General features: G+C 33.1%; 1 protein-coding gene across 1 annotated transcript in view; it reads right to left on the bottom strand.

The window, feature by feature from the left end:
• Nucleotides 1-23001, bottom strand: part of LOC129226600 (serine/threonine-protein kinase D3-like) — a 111830-nt gene that overhangs the window by 64124 nt on the left and 24705 nt on the right. Inside the window, exons 5-9 of the mRNA XM_054861224.1 lie at nucleotides 20841-21036; nucleotides 18848-18925; nucleotides 12851-13004; nucleotides 8506-8629; nucleotides 7194-7198 (exon numbers count right to left, since the gene is read on the bottom strand). Of these exons, the coding sequence (XP_054717199.1) occupies nucleotides 7194-7198; nucleotides 8506-8629; nucleotides 12851-13004; nucleotides 18848-18925; nucleotides 20841-21036 (557 nt within the window). The remainder of the gene's footprint in view (nucleotides 1-7193; nucleotides 7199-8505; nucleotides 8630-12850; nucleotides 13005-18847; nucleotides 18926-20840; nucleotides 21037-23001) is intronic.

Raw genomic sequence — 23001 nt, 5'->3', positions numbered from 1 at the left:
AATAAATTTAAAACTATTGTTTTTTAACGTTACACATGTATTTTAATATTGATTTTTAAAAAATACAATTAATTTTTCTTCAGCAGATCCAATCTAAAATCCATATTATAGATAAATCAATTATCTCATCAATGTTATTATTTCACAAGCAATTTAACCAAAAAACGAATACAAAAATTTATTCACTTTTTCAATTCCGGTATTTGATGATGACTCTTAAACTGAAGTCAAAAAATACCAAATAAATGTGCTGAAATAAACTATTGATGTAACATAAAACCGTAAGTATGCTCGGATTCGCTCTGTTATAATAATTAGGGCTTCAAATCCGTGAATACTTACATAAAAGTCCTATTTTCGTGCATTCACCCCAAAAGTTCCGTCAGTCGGGAGTTTTCAGATGTACGTAATTATTCATCCAACCCAACAAGCGTACATTTTGGATTCTATCTTAGTATCTGAACGCAACAAGTAAAGGCAACCCTGTTGGATTTAAACACGGCACGGCACTGCTTTCCAGTTCCACAAAAGACTCGTAGCACCAAAATTGGCGAGATATAATTTTTTTGTTCTGCACAGCACGAAAATACTCGAAAATTTTGCTTGTGATCAGGTCAACTAAAAAAGGCATGAAAATCCGTAAAACTTCTAGGAAATCTGGAGGAATTAGCAGGCATGATCCACTCATTAAGCACAAGAATTGAATGAATATGAATTTTTAAGTCATTCCAATTAGTTCTTAATTAAGTCCGGCTCTTCAATCTATCAGACAGATTCAAATCTGAATATCGTTACCACAGTAATAAATATATATCGATATATTACGATACATCCGTATATAGACCAGCCCTAGGATAAAGTCCTCCCAAGACTGGGGCGCATTGTTCCCTCCTCCCCCCCCATAAATCCGCCCATGCAGCATGATGAACTGATTTGAAATTTCATGAATTTTTAAATCATTCATTCTTGAGTCGGGATTTTTTAAAAAAATATTTTTTTCATCTCATTTGAAAAAAGTTTAATTATTCTACCAAAGCTGCATAAAATTAGGGCTGCGGAGTCGGAAGAAAAATGGTGAACTAAGACTCCAGAATTTTTAAACGTCCGACTCCTCAACTTTTTAATTTTCTGAATTTATTTTTTCAAATTGCTCCCCCCTCATGGGAGGGGGCAAAACCCCTAAACAAGAGATTGAAATATTAATTCCTTTTTAAGAAATTTTCATGTATTTTATTGTAAATCTAAGATGTATACAACGTTAGAAATTCAATTGGAAAATCAAATTACCCAATAGTTGTGATTTCTATAGTAAGATTACTTAAAAATCCCATTTTTTTAAAAATTGAAAAGGATTAATTTGCTCCCCTTTAATTTTTAAAAAATAGATGTTGATCAAATCCTGTGCTTTCAATTTTTGAAAGCACAGAGAAGAGTTAGAGAAAGAGTTTTGAGAGAGAGAGAAAAAAACTTTTTTGCAAAGTCAAAAAAATTTTTCTTGAGAGGGGTCGTCCCCCCCCCCCTCCCAGGGAACAGCCATCTGGTGGGGGACACCTTAACTTAATTTCAGAATCTATAAAAATTGAAATACTTTAATTCTAAAAAAATTCTCCAATAATAAATCTTAAATTTCATTATAAAAATTTCAACAAAAACAATGCACTATATTGCAGAGAGAGGTCAGGTACATGTACGTCTGGAGTAAATTTTACACAAAATGAAGCAGTGTACAGTTTTGTAAGAAATGTTTTTACTATACCTACATTTCTTGGTTCAATTTTTAATTTGATTGGCAGCTTCAGAATTAACTTTAATAAGAAGATTTTTGAATTAACTACAATTAATGAGTGTTGTAACAAATAAATCATGTACTAATTTTATTTTGTATTTTTCAGTGATAATCAAGTTTCTTAGATAAAGTCTTTAGATTTACAAAAGAATTTATCTTTTATCAGACCTTTTGGATTTGCGCTTTGGTACCAACACTTATTTGAATTTACCAAGAACCCTCGAAATTTTGTCGACTTGCTCAAGCAATACATACATTCATTTTACTATTTTATAACTGAGATCGAGGTAAAAAATATATTATTATTTTTATTTGAAAGTGATTAGAAAATGTTAGAGAACAAAATTGTTTGCTGACAAATGCTATCAGTAAAATAAAGTTAGAAAATAAGCAAATTAGTAGACGGCGTAGGTAGCTGTTGCAGAAAGTTTGATAAACAATCAAGCCAGCTGGTTGTCACAATGAGTTATATCCTTATTAGTAAGCTTTTATACATATAATAAAATTAGTTGGTAGTCAGTTTTTTTAAAAATGCAAGGGGTGTCAGTGAAAATTAAAGAAAAAAAAAAGAAGCCGAGATTCGGAGTAGGCATATTTTCGAACGACTCCAACTCCTTTATCCCAAAATCAGTTCAACTTCGAATCCACAGCTCTGCATAAAATACAAAAGTATTTCATTTTTCTAAATAAATGAACAAGAAGGACAATTTTTAAATTACCTTGTAGTACTTCGTTGTAGTTTCATTTTGAAACATAATAATAGATTTTGTATCCAGTCTCCAGTAATGACGCTTTTTCTAAAATGCAAAAAGAAACTTAAATTATTCACATACAAAAAAAAATATATATATAAATATGTGAATTGAACAAGTAGCTATTTCAGTATTGTGCATGAAAAGTAATAGCATTAATACAATTACATGTCATTAACATTATTTTTTAGTTTGGACAAAAATGACTTTTCACTACAGGAAAATATAAAACACAGTAGTTGACATCTCAGAGACGAGTGCTCTTTTAAAAATATGCAGTAGAGTTATAATCAACCAAAGAAAAATCCATTACACAATGAAACTTTAAATCCAAGGTAAATTTCCCAATATTATGATTTTTACAAATGTAATAATGTGATAATTGTGCTACGTTGGACATTGGGGCAGTTAGGTTAATGCTTCCAAGATTATAAGTATCTGAGTCACTGCCCTTTTTACTGCAGGTATAATTCATTCGGAATTTCAAATCACTAAAACGTTCCTTTTTGGGATTTTTGCTGTTTTGATGAACATTCGGGAAACATTTACTTTACTAGGAAGTTTGGTTTGGGAGAAGACATCAAAAATTAGTAGTTTTTCGAATGAATTAGGGAGTGTCGGCAGCTATGTGATCCAGAATAACGTTATGGTAGGGTGTTCGGATGCACACGCCGGCAATTTTTTGAAACTGATGTTCTAAAAAGGAGAATATGCAGGCTGTGGCAAAAAAATGGCAACCTTTTTGTATCAGTCTTTACGCGAACATGTTTTAATGCAGCCACATGACACTTTTACTATTAAATTCGCATTATTTTTCTGTGCCAGACATTTATCATGTTTCCATCGATTAATTGACATGCTTTTCTATGCAGAATGTCAAACAAACGTGTTGCAATTTTGGAGCTGTTTCGACAAGGAAAACGTCAATGTGAAATTGTGCGTTTGCTCGGTGTTGGAAAGGACCTAGTGTCTAAAGCATTTAAACAATACAAGAAGCTTGGCCACGATGGCCGCCGTCCAGGAAGTGTCAGAAAGCGGACTGTCAACACGTCTGCTAACCGCAAAATCATCAAGAAGAGAGTTCAACGAAATCCGAGGGTCTCCATGAGAAAAATCGCTCATGAGACCGGCATAAGCGATCGGTCAGTCCACCGAATAGCGAAAGAGGAGCTCAACCTCAAGGCCTACAAGCTCCAGAAAGTTCAGCTTCTCACCGACGACAACAAACGCGTACGACTGCAAAGATGCTGCCAACTCAAGCGTCCGGCCGCTGCTGAATGATGCGAGCGTATCCTTTTCAGGGACGAGAAACTGTTCACCGTCGAGCAAGCGCACAACCACCAAAACGACCGAATATGGTCCGTAGAAGCTCTAAGTACCTCAGCAGTCGTCGAGTTTCGTCAGAATCCCGCTTTGATGATGGTTTGGGGCGGGATCTGCGCCAGCGGTAAGACTCCACTCGTTTTTGTGGATCAAGGGGTGAAAATTAACCAAGAAGTCTACCGCTGCGACATTCTTGAGGCTGTTGTGCTTCCCTGGGCTCAGCAGCACTTCGGCAATGCAAATTGGACGTTTCAACAGGACTCGGCACCTGCTCACAAGGCAAAAATGACTCAAGACTGGTGCAGGACCCATTTTCCAGATTTCATCTCGTCGGCGGAATGGCCGCCCTACTCGCCGAACCTCAATCCAATGGACTACAGCCTGTGGTCCATTTTAGAGGCTAAGGTCTGTGCTAAGCCCCACAAAAATTTGGAAGCGCTGAAGCAATCCTTGCGCCGGGAATGGGCTCGATTGTTGCCGGAGGACCTGCGGCCCATCGCTGAAAATTTCAGGTCACGTCTGGACCTGTGTATCGCCGCCGGAGGAGGCCACTTTGAAACAGGCTAAATATGTTATGACCATAGGTCCATGCTATTGTTATTGTTTCATTTGTTAAAAAAAATTTTTTTGATAAAATTATACAAAAAAATAAAGTTGCCATTTTTTTGCCGCACCCTGTAGACTATATTTGAAGGGGAGGTCCAACTCTGATATAATTATGGTTTTGAAAAGCAATAACCATAAAAATGCATCTTTGAAAACCAAATCTACTCTTGTTTCCTTAGAAATAAACACTGAAAGAATGATGATTCCCCCCCCCCTTCGGTCTTGGAGATTTTGTCAAGAGAGGTCTTGCACCCACACATGGGGCCCAGCAGAATTGAATTTAAAACCGAAGCATCCCTGGTATCAGTTATTGCTTTCAAAATTGAGGCAGCTTTGACAACCTGTCTCAAACTCATTAAGTTGCCTGATAGTTTTCCTGTTTTTTTCCTTTTCAATATACATATCCGGCATCCAGAGCCAAGCCTGGGCTGACACGCCACTTAAGAAAATAAATTTTCAATTTAGGGACAGTTTAAAGAAGATTGTGTGTATGTTTTTTTTTTTCTTAATTTAGCAAAAAGAGAGATTCACTGTAGTTCAACAGTTGATTTATAAGTTTTAACAATATAAAGAAAAACACAATCAAAAAGTTCCACATTTAATGTAACTAAAAATAAATAAATTACAGAATAAATAATGGTACTTGCTTTCAATTAGGTCTTGAGCTGAGACACATGGTTCTCAAAGCAAAAATGTCTGTTAGTAGCTTGTAAGACCCCTCCCTTAAATCTAATTTCGTGGGGTTTTTTTTTTTTTTTTTTTTCGGTTTGTTTGTTTGCTTGTTTGTTGCCCTTTGTTTAGATATTATTTTTTGACTTGCAATATTGAAGATCACAGTAAACATTAAAATAAAAAATTGTTATTCACATCATATATTTTATCCCCATAACATTTCTGCAAAATTATATTGTTTACTTATTGTATGTACTAAATTTGAAACTTGGTATCAAGTACCTATTCAAATTTAAAATAATAAAGTTGACCAGTCAATTTTTTAATGTCCAAATAAATAAATATAGATAGAAAAAATCACATAAACACTGACCAGCATTAAAATGTATGCGCTCAAAATCATTATGAATCAGGTTTATTCTAAACTGAGAGACAGTCACCTTCATTCATACTAACCTTAATTTGATAAATTTCACAATACCCCCGATGTTTCCAACTCTATAATGGAAGTAGAGAATTTTAACAAAACAAAAAATGCTTACATGCATTAAAACCAAAGAAAACTAGAAAAATGGCAAAGAAAATTAACAAAACTTTGAATACCATGCAAAAATATATTTATTTTCAACTAACAAACTGACGAGCAAATTATATATATAAAAACAAAACATCTTGCCTGTTTACCTACATAAAAATTGAACCTAAACAAAAGCATTTTAGATGCAAAACAAAAACAAAATTAATTTTGCTGTTGTCAACAATTTGGAGCTCTCTTGATCAGATCATTTTGAATAGAAAAGCTGCATTTTGTGATAATATATGTATGTACACACACATATATACTTTCATCAAAAATAGTAATCTAAAGCATTTTAATAGACACAACACACTCAAATGAGCTAGAGTAACTGCATAGCTGTACATATACAGTGAAACTTCACTAAGTCGAACTTCGAGGAGCCGAAAACTTCGATAAACTGAAGTGAATAAAGATTCCCGTCCCAATGAATGGAGACTTAATGTTATTTACTTTGGACTAGCTGAATTTCGTTAAGCCTAATTTTTCAATAAGTCGAATTGAATTTTATGACTGTAGTCAAAGTTTCCTTGCTAACATAACTGTATGAGTTGAAACTTGTTTTTTCTTTTGCTCCTTAAAAAGTATGAACAAAAAAGAAAAATTATGAAGTATCTGCGCCATTGCATTGCATCAAAACGCGTCCAGACAAAGTGGATCAAATGAATGTTTCAACCGACTCGATTGCACATAACTTGGGAAACCAGTACCCAAATAGGATGGAAAAAAATGCAGGGAGGGCTGCGTACATTCGGGATTAAGGAATAATTCCACTGTTGATGAAAGGGGGAGGGGGTATTATAGACTATTACTGAAATTTTGTGGTACTCTACAAAACTGCTGATCATTCCAAGATTGGTTTTCTTTCTTCAGTTGTTATGGAAAACTAATGTTTATGGTGCAGTTTCATCGATTCCGGAGCATTTAAGACAGAATTTTAAAAGAGACTAATTAGAGAATATTAAACATTTTCAGCTACCAAGAGAAAAATGATTTTTTTCGCGATTGTGGCGCAGCAAAGAAGGAAATTGAATTGAAATTTAATGTGCCCCCAAGTTATCAACAATTTTAAGAAAATCGAAAACTTGTTTCAATTGTTGGTGCCGAATAAAACAAACAAACCCTGCATAGAAAAGCAGCAGATATGCATTGCACGTTTTAATAGAATCCCCTCCGAATGTTCCCTACTCCCTCTTTGAGGCTTTAAAAGTATCCGAGGACTACTTAATAAAAGTACAAATTTCTGTGCAATGCAATGTTTAATAACAGATTTTTTTTTTTTTTTTTTTTTGAAGTATTTTTTTTTCTGGTAAGTAAAAATTGTATGTCCTACATAGCATTATAAATTTGTTTTCCAACCTATACAAACTCTAAAATTTATAGAATTATACTAAACATTAAATATGTCCAGCATATATTGTCGCCTCGGAGCAACAGTAAGATTTTTAATCTCATGAATAACAGTAAGATATCCTACTGTTGCTTTGAGGAGACGATATTATGTTTGATACATTACTCTATCACTTTTATGCTCATACTATAAATTTAATGAGTGTCAGTAGTGGTATTTTATTTTATTGTTTTGGTATTCGGTAAGCCAAATTTTTCTCCAACTCTATTTTTTTCGCATTCCCTGCAACTTCGACTTATTGAAGTCTCACTGTATTAGTATTTTACAGAAGAAAGCTATTGAAATTCTATAAAGTACATTACTTCCTCATAATACATCTCTTGTTATATTGCACCTGTCCAGAGACAACAAGAAAGTAAAATACAACAAGGTCGCATACGCAATGGGTTACCACCCAAAGTTGAACATCTGCTTACAGCTCAGTTATTGACTATTCCAGAATGATGAGTCGATAACAAAGACGGAACTATAGCCTCTGGATGTCATAATCAGGCTGTCAGTACATTGCATGTAGAACAAGGAAAATACATTTCAAAGCTATTCATACTTGGAGATTAAATTATGCTTGCAGTATTTTGCTGGAAGACACATTACTACAATATTGTCCAATAACAGGACTTCTTCCATTTTCAAGATCAGCTTGACATTGATTCATGAAAAAAATAACTTTAACTTGGTGAAAGATGGCTTGAAGTAGAAGACATTTTATTAAAACGTATTTTAAGTTTTTGTGCTTTTAAATATTTTTAAAGGTCACAGCAGAAAAAACAGGTTGTTTCCTACCTGTAAACTTGTGACGGAGTACAACATGTGTTAAGAGATAAATATATGAAAACATTCCTATTTATTTTATTGATGCTCATCAACTTGGTTAGTATAACTTATCTTTGAATGTCAACTGAATTAAGACAAAGCAGCACATTTGATTTCAATTTATCTATATCCATTACTTGCTATTTTATCTTTACTTTTTAAGTACAGGAATATCATTCAAAAAGAAGAGAAAAGATCATAAATGGCATGATCTCCTATAATCCATTTTGGTTTATGTTACAGAAATTAAACTCCTTACAAATACACACCAAAAGAAATATTTATATCATGTTTAAAAAGGAAGACAAAATACAAGTAACAGAATAAATATTGAAGAAAACATCACGATAGGAAGAGGAATTGAAAAGTTTTAAATATGCAAAAAGTAAAACCAATTTGAATTGTCAATAATATTTAAATTGTAAATAGAAATTAAATAGTGAAAAATTTTATAACAGAAAGTGAGCCCTTACATTTATTACTGTGAAAGATTTTCTTATAATCCAATTGACTTATTAGTGGGATCATTGTAGAATGATTTTCCTGGATGTATACAGTAACTTACCATATTATCTTTGCTTGTAAAATGCACCATCCATCCTTCTTTTAAAATTTTTGAGCCTTTCCGCCTCATTTGCTTGATACTTTGCACTATGCGCATTAGTGGAATGTTGTTACTAGATGTGACACTAAGGAAAAAAGAAAAGAATTCTTAAATGAAACACTTAAATATTTTCCTATTAAAAATAATTTATGTACATGTCTTATGAAATTGAATATAGCTGAGGTAAATAAGAAAGTCAATTTAATTTGTGGTCAGTGCATTTGGCTCATAGCAGAAGCCAAAGGTATTGAATCTTGATGTTACAATCTCTGCTTGAGTTGAAAAACCAGGAGGAGAGATTGTTGCTGCCAGTGGTAGCCATTCAAGGAGGGGGGGGGGGGCAACCGCCCCCTCCCTTTTTATGAAAAATTCACTTATTTAATTTTTAAGTAAGGAACCATAACTAGAAAATAAAAAAAGCAAAAAAGTCAAAAAAAATTCAGGACATAATTATTTGCTTTACTTTGCGTATTAGTTTACGAAACATTATTTAGCACAAGCAAAAACTTTTAGTTCATGTATTCATTGCTTAGATATTAGTAATTCAATTGCTTTACTTAAACAAGCTATGCTTGTTTAATGAAATGATTACCTGGTGTTTGAGACATCTCAAAATACTTCGAGGTAACTAATGCAAGTCTAATTCATGTCTAAGTGTTTTTTCGGAAAAAGTTACTGTGCACAAAATTCATCGAAATCTTAAGAAAAACATGAGTTAAGTTATTAGATAATTTCCACTATCTGCTTCAATAATTCAAAACCAGCCCTAACAAAATTTTGTGCTTTTTTTCTTTTTTTTTCTTCAATTTTTGCTGCTTCTAAAAGCTGTATGGCTTTTAGTTGTCCTTTTTTTGGACCCCAACCACTTATAAGCCCCAATCGCCGCCACTGGTTGATGCAACAAATTGTATGATTATTGTTGAGTGCCTTGATGGGATTTTTGCTGTTTTTTCTCTACTTGATACGAAATGACAGATAACCACACTTAGAAGCAGACATATCATGTCAAAGTTTCCCAAAGGTTTAAGGATGGTAACTTACTGCTTAATAATTATGTTTCTAAAATCTAAGAGGTGAAGGGTAGGGTGACAATTTACCACCCTGATTTCTCAAATGCATAGAAGTCCTCCAGAAAGGTTGCTTTCCAAAAACTGCACTGCATTTAAAAAAAAAAAAAAACATAAAAACCACCTTGCATTATAAGGCAGCCCTAATGCAGTATAGACTGTTTAGGTTCTTCAATCATTAAAGTCAGGAAAAACTAAGTTAAATTTTTGAAAACAATAGAAAAGATTTTTATTTAAGAACTCATTTAAACTGTACAATAGGCTTAAAAAAGTTTCAGTTTTGCAAAAAATGAAGTAATTTTCTTCTTTGAAGGTGAAACATAATAAAAATAATTAATTGATGTCAGTTTCTTTTTTTTTTCTCAATTTCATGAGAGAAAATAGATTTAGAGAATTTTCTACTTATAAATGAAAAGTATACTTTTTTTGCTCCTTTCATTTTCTTTTTTTTTATACTAATTAATAAACTGATCGCAATGAGTATTTTTGCCTAGGGATGAAAATCAAATGCAGTCAAATATTCGACAGTGTGTTAATAAATTTTACGTTCTGATTTTTGAAAATAAACCATACTTTAAAACACACACAGATGAAATACACATCACCAACAAGTTTTGTATATGTTACGGCCAAAGCCCGAAATTGGCCAGTTCGCGAATTGGCCAGCCAATTTCTTATTCTATTCTCATATTTAAGCCATAATAGATATTACCCAGTAAATGTATGATATGTGATATACAACGTGATTATTATAATTAAATGATACACAACATGATAATAATAAAGGGCGTTAATATAATCTTCAGGCTCTTACTATACCGTGAGGATTAGATTAACATTTCTATTATCAAAACATGAAGTACTCAAAAATGAGTAGATTTTACTGATTTTTAAGTATTCTGATTTAATAGCTCATTTTACTAATTTCAAATGAGGAAAACAATTACGTAGTGTAAAGCCCATCACTTATTACTACAAGTTGTGAACTTTCACATTATAAAAAACAACTGTGTAACCAACCTTACTCCTTAAATTTGGTGGAAGCATAGCTGCATCTACTGCTCTGGAGTAACTTAACTGATATAACTGGTGCAAAGTTCCACATCGCTTGTGGAAGGTTACACCATGGTAATATAACTATAGTGTAGCGTCTCACTCATTTCTACGTAAGGTTAGACCATAATGTTCTATATGCTTACAGATAAATTATTTGAAAGGTTACACAATAACAAAATTTAAGCTTTCATTTGACTTTCTTGAACTGGTTCTCATTTTCAATTGTAAGTGGACTTATACTTCAAGTTAACTATTTGATGGTTTAAATTAACCAGGTAGGTACATTAAATGATCAATTAATATTTTTTTCTACACGATTTAAATTGAAAGTACAAAAGTAAATTAGTAGGTGAAAATACTTCAAATTTCGTTATAACAGTATTTTTAAAAAATCATGCTAGAAACCCCTTATTTTTTGTCTTCTTTAAAACTTTTGCTTTCAATCATTCGTTTATTCAATATTTATCAAGTTCATTTTTTTCCACAATCAATATACACCAATTACAAACAAGACGTTTTTATTGCACTATTAGAGGAATACCCAGGACACCGGGTGGGGTCTGAACTCACAACGGGAGTCTTACAGACATGTCGCAAAGCAAGAGAACTGCTCGGCCACAAAGATCCGTTTTCATTTCGCTCATAAGATTTTACCAGCTCTGTGCCGATATTGATCTTTACGCATACACTTTGAATTCTACTGACTGCAGGTGGGACTTACACGAAACATGGTGCAAGGTTCCTCCAACAATTTGAGTTCTTTAAACAGAGATACTACACACTCCAGAATTCGTGAACGTTACACCCATTTATAATGGTAATCTTACACAATTTTTTTCCAGTGCATGACATTTCGAATTGCATAAACATTTATCCCTCCTCAAGGACGGATACAAGGGAGGGGTGATTGCCCCTTCTTTGAGCGAGATACAGGACCTTCTTCAGGTATATATTTTCAATATTTAAGTTCCAAAAACAGCAAAATTACATAATCTTTGTTGGTGTTGGGAGTTTTCAAGCTTTAAAATAAACGTTAGTCACTCCACATCTCCCAACTAAACCCAGAAGGTCTTGCAACCATTCGGGGGACAAATAGAGGAGTCTCTGTCTCTCTCACTTGCAGCGCTGTCATACCGGAAGTGACACATGTGTCGTCTACCAGTCCATCTCCGATCTACCATTATCATTTCGGGCTTTGGCCAAGGATTCCCGGCCAGTTCCCGAAATGGCCAGCCAAAGTAGAAAATACAATAGTAATTACAAGTATTTCGAGCTTTGGCCAAAGCTCTTGGCCAGTACGCGAAATGGCTGGCCAATTCGCGAACTGGCCGAACTTCGGGCTTTGGCCGTAACATATACATTGGTACCTCAGAAATCTGAACTAATTGGGATTAGCCCCATTTGGATTCTTAAAAGTTCGGATTTACCAAGCGACCTATTTAAACTCTTTGAAAGTCATTGTTTTAAGTTAATAATAAGCAAATTTACCCCTGATAAAGCATGAATATTTAGTGGGTTATCCACATTACAGTAGCAGGAATACAGAGGTATGCACAGAAATTTCGAGGCCAGTCACAAATGATTTTTCTGCCCTCCTCCCTCTATATTGTTTACTTCTATATTTCACCCATAATTTTAAAAATATTGGGCCCCCTTCAGGCTCGGTGCCAACAGGTACCTCTCCCCCCCCCCTCTTGGTACGTCCTTGTTGGAATATCATTTTAAGTATATAGAGTACATTATAAAAAAGTACGAAGCCATTGTACTAAAACTGAAGTTTATACACATCAGTGTGATGCAAACTGTATGTGTAACATGCCAGTCAATTGCGTGGTCGTAAGTAAAGGGGAGATTTAGTTTGCTACATCAACAAAAGTTTATCGAATCAACACATAAGGTATAGAGCTGTTCTAAACATTAAAGTCAAATGCTTACTAAAGGCAGCTGTCATTGAAAACTAACTGAGCTTTTAAATTGTAGTTAAAGATTTTTCCTTTTTTCAAATAGAGTTTTAGTCCTTTACTTCACAAACTGTTCAAATTATATGGAATTTTGATTCTTAGAGGTTTGGATTTCTGATGTTCCACAGTATTTAGTAAGCACCTGAAAATGTATCACATAAAACAATAGATTGAAAAAAAGTTACTAGCGCTATACGAAAATTAGCATTCCAATCTCCTTACTTAGCTGGGATTTTAGATTCTTCATCTTGATTATCCTGACTATCTTGGTTTTCATTTGATTTCTCTAGCTGTTCCCCTTCATTGTCTGATTCATCCTCTAGGCTTTCTCGTTCTCCTTCATTTTCACCTTCTCCATTTCGGTTTGCTTCAAGTGCTAAAAGCGAAAGAAAAAGCAAATTCATGCAAAAAAAGTATTTACGACCCGACAGACGTTGTTCTGTTCAAACTTTGTAAATCGAAAAGTTAAAAAAATTTCAATAAACTATCAAGTGTTTGAACCGTTTTGTTGAAAAAAATAAGTAAAAAGAAAATGTTTAAAGCTGCTTGGTGTTTGAATGCATATATTTATTACAACTTCCTTTATCAAATGCCCAATGAGCAGATGTTTTATTCAACTACTTGATGGTCTGTTCCTACAGCCACTCAAAGGATAAAAAGTGTCCTCAGACATTAAGTGTAAAAAACTAATTACCCATTTAGAACAAACGGGAAATCCCGCTACACCATCCCCCTATATGAAAAAGAATAAAACAATTGAAAGGATATCATTTAAAAAAATGATAAAGGTAAAAACAGTTCTCTGAATAAGCGAAAATCACTCATCCCCCCCCCCCCTTCCGATGTAAAATAAACATTCTTCAACTAAAATGAGTAAAAACTCTTTAAAAACGAAAAACAATTCTTTGCAATTTGAAATATTTTGCCAAATAAACAAAAAATACAATACATTACATTAACAGTAGCTTTAAAATGTAAACAAATGATCACGCAACTCTATTGTTTATAGCCAAAGTCGCCAAGCCACAAGGTTACTGTAATCCAGCCCATCAGTGAGCGAAGCCAATTTCGACCGATTAGCAGTCCGATCTTTTTAACAAAAACTTTTTAAACTTCATATATTGCCGAATTAGTTCTTTCCGCCAAAGATAAAGATCTTCCACTGCACTGATCTTTTGTGTACAGAACTATCCTGTTCTAATTTATATGGACGAAAATAACATTTGTCTCGTCTTTAAATTCCAACATCTTTTCCTTAAATAATGTACTAATTAGTTAGATAATCCTTAAAGTATTCTTGATATTGGTGCCAAAACTCAGATGGATTTCTTGCCAAGAAAGAAATGTTTCTAGGTACGGTACTTTCTGATCATTTGGTTAGAAAAACCTAAAGCACTGATCCGGTCACATGGTTCAACTACGACAACAGAACACAAGTTTTGCGTGAACCTTCCAGTACTTTACTTTAAAATACATCATGGGAATCATGGGACCTAAAATTGTTGCTTTCAAGAGAGAGAGAGAAATGAATGCTTCACTCTCTCTCTATGTTTTATCTATTCTCAATTGACATATCACGGTAGGAAATTTCATTACAAAAAGCAGAGCTAGCTTTTTTCTTATCCTTTAGCAACAGGTTAAATATTTATTTCTGTTCTCGCTCAATAGTCCAGTCAAATTAGGTCGAAAAAGGGCCGAACCCGAACATTAAAAAAAAAAGAATATGCACCTATACCAAGTTGTTCAGTATCATGAGGAGATAACGTACCAAAAAGTCCCAAGAGTTTGAACATCGGGTTTGGGAGTTAAGGGGGAGACAAAGAAGGGGGTCAAAATGCAGATAATTGCTTCATTTCAGCTGTATCTCCAACACTATTTCTTTCCATGAAAGGGTAATTGAACAAAAGATGAAGATTGTACAAAGGACTAATATTGCAAGTAATATTTTTACACAAATCCGTCATTGGGGGGGGGGGTATCCTAGGGCTCTACAGAGGCTGATTGTTCAAAGATGGCCGATGGCCAATTGTTTTTCTTCTAATAGCCGATTGCCGATGGGCAATGGCAAAAAAAAAAAAAAATCTAACGGAAATAAATTGATAGGTTGTCAGGGAGTTAAAGGATCATTTTTTTATTTCACTTTACTTCTTTTCTTTGAATAAGGAATTGTAATCACAAAAAAAAAAAAACAGATTTCGACCTAAATTTCTATTTTACGATCACCCAATTTAGACTTCACAAGTTTACCAATTAAAACTTCACGAATTTAAACTTCACAAGCATCTGTACATGCATATGTACCAAAGAACATGACCGATGTCTTCATGCGCATAAACTTGTGTCACTTGAAAACGTTATGAAATAGAAAGTTGAAAACTCATACGTACGTAGTATGATCTAAAACTTCTAGGACAAGCTGTATAAAACTTTGCCCTGAATAGTTCACATCACCAAAGCACATCTATCTACAAAATATATATAATCTATCTGCCAACGTTCGTACAGATTTTAGAAGCACTCTTGGCAGCCATTTTCCCAACCTCCTGTAAGACCTCTTGCGCTGCTGCTTTAGCTTAATTGAGGGGAAGAAGGTGACTTTCATGTTGAGGATGAACGGTTTGATTGGTCAATACTCAGATATGACAAACAAATAACATAACGTTTCGTCGGACTTAGTTCCGACTGACTTTTACCTGTTCCCAGCAAAAAAACATTTGCATAGACGTCGCTTTCTTCCATCAGGAGAAGATAAAGCTGCATTATAGAAGGTTAAGAAAAATGGTTCCAGGAGTGTTTCCAAAAGTTATATGAACACTGGCAGAAGTACATAGTCCCTCAAGGTGACCCTTTGAAGGTGGATATGCTTCTGTAATGTGAACTATTCTGAGTAACGTTTGATACAACTTGTCTCCAAACTTTTGGATCGTACTACGTAAAATCTGTTTAGGGTGTAGTTATGCTTCTCCTTTTTTGACTGCTGTATGATGAAAGAGAAAGAACAACAGCCAAAAAAAAAAGAAAAGAAAGAAGGAAAAAAAGGGAAGAATAACAAAGACACTCTTCAATAACCAATTGATTTGTTTTTTTTTTAATTGAACATATTACTAAGATTTCAGTAATATTGTAATAATGTATGGATTTAGGTACAAAATACATAATTAAAAAACATTTAAGTATGTTGTTTAATCATTCAAAAAAAATTAAGAATAAAAATATGAAGCTGTCAACAAATTACGCAATTTAAGCGGAAAGATTGCACATTGACATTTTTTAGTCAAATTAAACAAAAAAGGTAACAGATAAATTACAATATTAAATTATAATAGGAATATTTTTATACTTTTTTAAAATTTATGAATAGAAAAGTTTGTATTTTTCATAAAAGCAATAAGAGTGACATTAATTTTGCTGAAAAAAGAAATAGCCATGAAAAGAGCAAGGTTCTTAAAACGCAGCTACAATGAACAAACTCCATATTTATACCAAGTTAATAATAACTGATTATATATACTACTTGATCTGATGTTTGTACACATAATATTGAATAATTTGATTGTTAAATCTGTTATGAAGCACTACAAACAAGAACTAAATTTTTCAATTTAACAAAAATTTTCTTTAATTTAAAAATTTGCATAATAGAAAATCCTTGAAACTTTTTTATAACATATTTTATAAAAATATGATGAAAACAAAAATAACTTATTCATTGATTCTATAAAAATACATAAAAATAGCTACAATAGAAAAAAAAATTGATCGTTATAAATGATGCAAAAAAGATGATGCATTACGAAATATATAGGTGAAACAAGTATGAGAAGTATGCAAAATGACATTTGTTGAGCAAAATAAATAACCGCTTAATACTTAAGAAATGCTTGAAACGACGACGGAGGGGGGGGGGGGGGTCACCATCTGATTTTGGAATAACTCACAACATTAAACTTCAACCCCACACACACACAACTTCTGCCTCTTTTATTTTTAATACAGTACCGTTACCATCAACGCCTCGGAAGAGTTTCTAAATCGACTTCAGCACTTCTGAGGAAAAAATTCAAAAGTCCCTTTGATTTCCGAATTATGTCACCATTCAAAATGTCTTTAATCAATTTCTTACATAAATGCTCTTAATTCTTCCTAAACAATAGATAAAGTTTGAAAAAAGGTCTCAAATTTTATGAATGGTGTTAGTTTTAAACAACACGAAAGCACAACTAGAATTTAATGTCAGAAATAGAAGGAGGGGGAGGGGGGCAAGCAAGTGTTCTCGGAAATACAAAAAATAGTCATAAAAAATTGAGTTCAAAAATAATCATGAACATTGAGCAGAAAAACCCTTTTAAAACTTGCGCCCGAGTTTGTTTTGATGTGCAGCGGCGGATTTGAAATACAGTAGACCCCTGTTTTACGCGGGTTTATTTTATTCGGTTCTGATTATACACGGTTTAACATTTGACACCTTTATTTTATTTTACGCCAATCAGTTTCACTTTTACGTGGATGCAGCAATGCAAACAGATAAAAATTTCCCCTCTTTCAAAATCCAAACTCCTAAAGATTGCAGATTACACGTAATCAACTGCATTTTGGCATGCTAATAATCGAGCTTGGGTCACTAGAGACATTGTATGCGATTGGTTCTAGAGCTTTTTCCAGAAGTAAAGTTATTAAACTCACACAGTTCAGAACTCACTGGAAGAATAGCTTTTAGGAGAGACAAAGGAAGCCAAAACCAACGAGGATATCGACGTCGATGACGCACAACTAAAAAAGTTCCATTGAAAGTTTTGAGCCATTCCTAGACAATAGAAATGATCTTTCTGATTTTTGTTAGTGGAGGAAGATTCTATCATGGAAATGATGCAAGTGATCATGAATGTGTTCATGCTCGTCAAAGAATTACAGAGAAAAATAGCATTGGCCGCGATGCTGATGGCTAAATTGTTGAACCTTCGGCGCTGATGCATCGGCCAGTCCGATACATCGGTCGAGTCCTAGGGGATCCCCCCCCCCCGGATTTTATGTTATGTATTGTACAAATGCAAAAGTTTCATTGCAGGTATTTTAGTGTTTTTTAAATGATATTTTTGAGTGCGGTCCCCCTCCCTCCAAGCAAATGAAATGACTGGCTTAGTTATATGCATCTCAATCCAAAATAACATTGAAACTTAGGTTTATCGATTAAGAAATAAATTCCGAAGTGCACTTTTATTGGACTTTTTAGAGCTGTGCTAAAGAATATGAAATTTCATAGGTTCATTTTTGCCAATGGTTATGGAAGACTAAGAAAATTAATAGCAAAGCTATATTTGAAGTGATTTTTTTTTTTCGGTTATAAATTTTCATGGCGTACATTGAGACGTATTTCTCCTGTATGCAGGCCTGAATCTACGTACCCGTAGATCCAGCGGATCCATTGTTTTTCCTTTTCTACCAATTCCAAAGGTCTGAATTAAAAGAAGCTCAAAACTTTTGTTCACTAACTAAATAAAGCAAACCTTTAAAATGACTAAAATTTCCATTTATCACGATTTAAAAGTTCGCTAAACTTTTGTTACGCCTGTTGTTTTATGTCTTTGAAAGCGCCTCAAATGTAGATTTTTGGTGCAATTTTATGTTCACCGACCAAATGAATCTCGGCATTTTGGGACACTATTTGTTTGAGGATAAATAGTTACTGATGGGAAAAAATGTAAGGTTTATTTTTCCAAAGTTGAGAGCGGGGAACATTATCCCAGGTTTTCTAAAACGATTAGAGCCAATTAGTGTGATAAGTTTCGAGTTCTTTCTATACAGATGAATAGGTATTGTTTCACATTATTACTACTGACCCTGGAAACACCGGGTACTTTTTCCCAGTTATAAGCAAATAATGGATGAAAAATATATGATTCAAGTATTCTATTATTGATTTTAAATTCATTAATTTTTATGCCAAGTAAATATTGCTTTGAAGTTATTACATATAACATATGGCATGTTTATTTTACTGTATTCTTTGTTTTGTGTATTGTGTTTGTATTTTCTATTGTTTTTTGTCTCTTCTTCTTACTGCCAGCCATTAGAAAAAAAAATTCAAAAAACATATGGCATGCATATTAGTTTTAAATTTAAGCATAAATGTATCAAATTATTTTCAAACCCAAAAAATGTAATAAAAGTATTCTGTAAAAAAATCAGGACATACTCAAACTTCTAATAAAATTTACCTACCCCACTCTTTAGGAGCTTCTCCAGCGCAATCCATCGGAACTCGATCCATGCACTTTTTATGAACATTGAATTTACAATCTAAAAAATAATAAAATGTATATTTTTAGAGCAAGAAAGAAAGATCTTTGCAAGGGACAAAAATAGCACAAACAGAGGCGCCAGAAACTTTGTACTTTTGAGTGGGGTAAAATTTGTAATTTACTATCTAAATCTTTTGTTTACAAAATCATAAAATGTGAGCATGTACACTTTTATACCTACACCAAATGAGATGAAAATGAAGCAGACTGGCAAAACAACAAAATGTACGAAAATACTCTAAATGATTAAATTCAAATACACTAATAAATATTGCTTTAGAAAATAGTAACAGAGAAGTAAGTTTCGAATGATAGCAGACTATGAATGGGTAGACAAGCATGATATACAAAAAATATGTAGTACTAAATGAAATTATATTTAATTATAATTTTAAAGTGTCAACACTAGGGGACAAAAAATAGCTCAAAAACTACAATTGACTTGAAATTAGCCAAATGACCAGACAAAATTTACACAGTGAGGAAACTTTTTGGGAGGTCTCAGTGACCTCCTCTGATTTCCCATTGAGATGCTTCTAGGGGCAAATACATTGCAATATAAGGGATCTGCATCATGTATTACAATAATAGGTAAGACTATCAGTTACATGTGTAAACCATAAAAGTTGTAAGACAAGAAATTTTTTTTCAAAAACTAAGACTGTTAGTACTTTTTGGATCTGAATAAAATTCATTAAATATAATTTTAAAAAAAATAATTTTTTCCTTACGACAACTTGCTCTTTAACATATTCAAAATTTTAGAATTAAACAATGAAACTCTTAAACAATAATGTCCCATACTAGACTAATGGCAAATCTAACCATTTTACTGCATCTTAAAAAATATACACTATTGTTCATTAGTTTCAATACTTTCAGCTTTTTTTTTTTTTTTTTTAAAGAAATAACAAGAAAATAAACTTTTGGATGAATACAATCTTTTATTCAAGCAACACAACTTATTTCACTACATACTTTAGTATAAACAGAACAATTTGTTTTAAATGCTCCCTTCATCAAAATAGACAGTTTAGAAGTGATCACTGCCACACTCACTTGTTCGAATTAGTGGCGAAGTTCCTACTAAGAAAATTCTCTAGTACAGTATTGCTTTAAACCAGTTTTTTTTTTAAACCCGAGCATTCACATAAAATTTAAATGAATGTTTTACACCGTCATTCATATGTATTTTTCGTAACATGATAGTGATTGAACACAATACATTTAGCTCCAAAACTTTTGTTTTTGGAGAATGTGCTAAAAACCAACTTTTGCCCTTTTTTATAACCAATGTTTGAAAAAGAATACATGGAAGCAGCTTCACAAACAACAGCTACAGCATGAATATTGCATTGGAATACATTATACCATAGGTTTTAGATAATTATTTTCAGAGAAACAGGTGTGTTGAAATTAATAAGTGGTACTGTCTACTCTGAAAAAACACAATCAAAATTAAAATATCTCTCGGGGAGAAATCCCCAACTCATAATGGTCTTTCTGAGCCAATATAAATCAGTTTTCTTAACATTTTTATAAATTTTGGTACTTGTGAACTTAAGAATCTTGGTACTTTTTTTAGAAATAAATATTAAAAAATAAAGTACAACAAACCTGTTTACGATCTGATATGTGGTATTTTCATACTCTTATTGGGCATTTCCAACACATATTGTGCAGTTTGCTCATATTTATTCTTGAATTCAGCAATAAGAAAATATAAAATTATTAGCCACCAGGGCGGCTAGATTAGCTGCCTATGGCAGCTCATGCAACTCGCCTGCAGCGGATTGAATTTCCGAGTTTAACAAGTATTTTCAAATACATTTTTTTTCTTTTTGCATGACTTGTAAATGTCAAAAGTTAACATAACCATACAAACCTGCTTTTTAACTTAAAACTGTAATTACCTTTGCACTGAAGTCCCTGTCTAATAAGCCCTTTGAGAAGTTTCTTACAGTGCTGACACACTGTTGGCCTGGTATAGGAATGGACAACAAATGTGTGAGGGACTCTTATTCGACCAGCAAGTTCACGCTCCACCCACACTGGTCTTCCCATGTTCAGAGAAGGAGATCGAGCACGGCTCGGAGAGGTACCACCTAGCTGATAGATTATTTCTTTTAAGGATGAGAAACTCAATTCCTATCATTTCAGCAAAAATATCTAATTCACAACAGAATAAAAAGAATACAGAGGAATCCTGGCTGTTTGACCAGGTTGATACAGAAGCTGTTCCAATAATTCGGGACTCCATGGGAATTTTCGAATCACTGGCAGCATTTATTTCTAATTAAAAGAAAAGTGGGAAGGAGTAATATCTAACTACTATTATATATGCAAAAGTTTGTCTGTATGGATGTTTGTTCCTTTTTCATGCAAAAACTACTGAATGGATTTTGATGAAACTTTACAATTAGGGATTGCAATACCGGACCAAAAATTCAATATGGGTATTCAGTATTTTTAAAACGTGATACCGGAATACCGGTTTTAATACTGGTATTTGAAATTTCTGAAAAAAAAAAGCTTGAAAACATATTTTTCTTTGCCACATTTCATTATTGTATTATTTATGAAAATGTATTGTGAACAATTAAAAAATGAAGGAACAAATGTCATAATAAAAAATCAGTAATAGTAAAAAACATAATGCATCCATTGAATTGTCTCTGAGCTCAGAACTCATTTCAGTGCTCAACTCTCCTGAAGTTGAAAACACTTTTTCTCAACTCACGCAGGTCGGTGGTAGTGTTAAAAATGCCCGATACACCTCCTCTAATTCTCTGGAAGTCTTCCATTTTCAAATTCTTCGGTCTCTTGCATGCTATTTTTGGATAATTACTTTTGTGTGCGTGTTTCTTTTGTATTGCGTGTATTATTATTATTTTCAATTTATGACTACCTGTGGTTTATTTTCGAGCGACAATACTTTTCCAATATTAACATCATTTTCTTTTGAGTAGGAGAGGTTAGTGTTTGCTTTTTATTAGCTCTTTGGTTAGAAATTTACGATAAATTTGACAAAACTTGATCTTGTTAGTTTCTCTTATTCATTTGGCTTTCTTTTCAAAATTCTTTACAATTATATTTATTTAACTATCTGAAAATATGTTTCAATTGATTATGCTTTACCTCTATGCAAATTTTCAAGGCACTATATAATTTCCAAATATTATCTTGCCAAGTGTAAAGCCAAATAGTGAGCATGGACAACAAACCAATACTGGTGACAATAAATTACCATTTGTTATGATAACAAGAAAATTTTTGTCAAAATTTAGTGCAGTTGAGACAAATGATTAAAAATGAGATCATAAAGTATTACTACAACTAATGGATGGAGTAAATTGTTCATAGAACAAATGAATTCAAAGTTGCACTCGAAATTAACTTTCACAAATGAAAAAGTGACTGATCAGGGGAAATGGAAAAAAATAGAAACATGGAGCACAAAAGCTCAAGAAAATGCTATTCATCTCACCATCTAGTAATGACAATATCATTTTGCAATCTTTCTGCTACTATTGTTTAATGATATTCTATCAGTTTGTGCTTTGGAAGCCAAATTTTTACATCAATAGATTGATTTTAGTTCTGTATCATGGAAAACAAATGTACATTTAAAAAATATAAGTAGATATTTAATAAGTTACATTGAAAATCCTTTAATTGAAACTATTTATTATTTTCAGCTAATACGAAAATACCAGTATTGCAATCACTATTTACAATAATATAGCTTATGGTTCAGAATAACACATAGGGTAGTTTTCATCTTATTATGAGGGGCGATAAAGCACATTTTCACATAAATTCTCTAATATGGGGGTGAAAAAGTACTTGCACATATTAACATTATACGTCCCTCGAAAGCTCTGATTATTCTGTTGCAGATGGCATCAGTTCAAAATTTCTAAGTAGGACAAAATTCGAGTTACAACCTTTTTAGTTCCATGTTCGAAGGCTCTTATCAACTCAATTCAGTACTTAGTATATCATCTCAACACCCCGTAGCTCTCTTTCTGATATGGTTAAAAGAATTTTGAGGGCAAACCTGATCATAACTAG

This window comes from Uloborus diversus, chromosome 7, assembly GCF_026930045.1.
Source record: "Uloborus diversus isolate 005 chromosome 7, Udiv.v.3.1, whole genome shotgun sequence".
NCBI classification, from domain to species: domain Eukaryota; kingdom Metazoa; phylum Arthropoda; class Arachnida; order Araneae; family Uloboridae; genus Uloborus; species Uloborus diversus.
The sequence above is the reverse complement of the archived record's forward strand: the minus strand, read 5'-3'. Positions and strand labels throughout refer to the sequence as shown.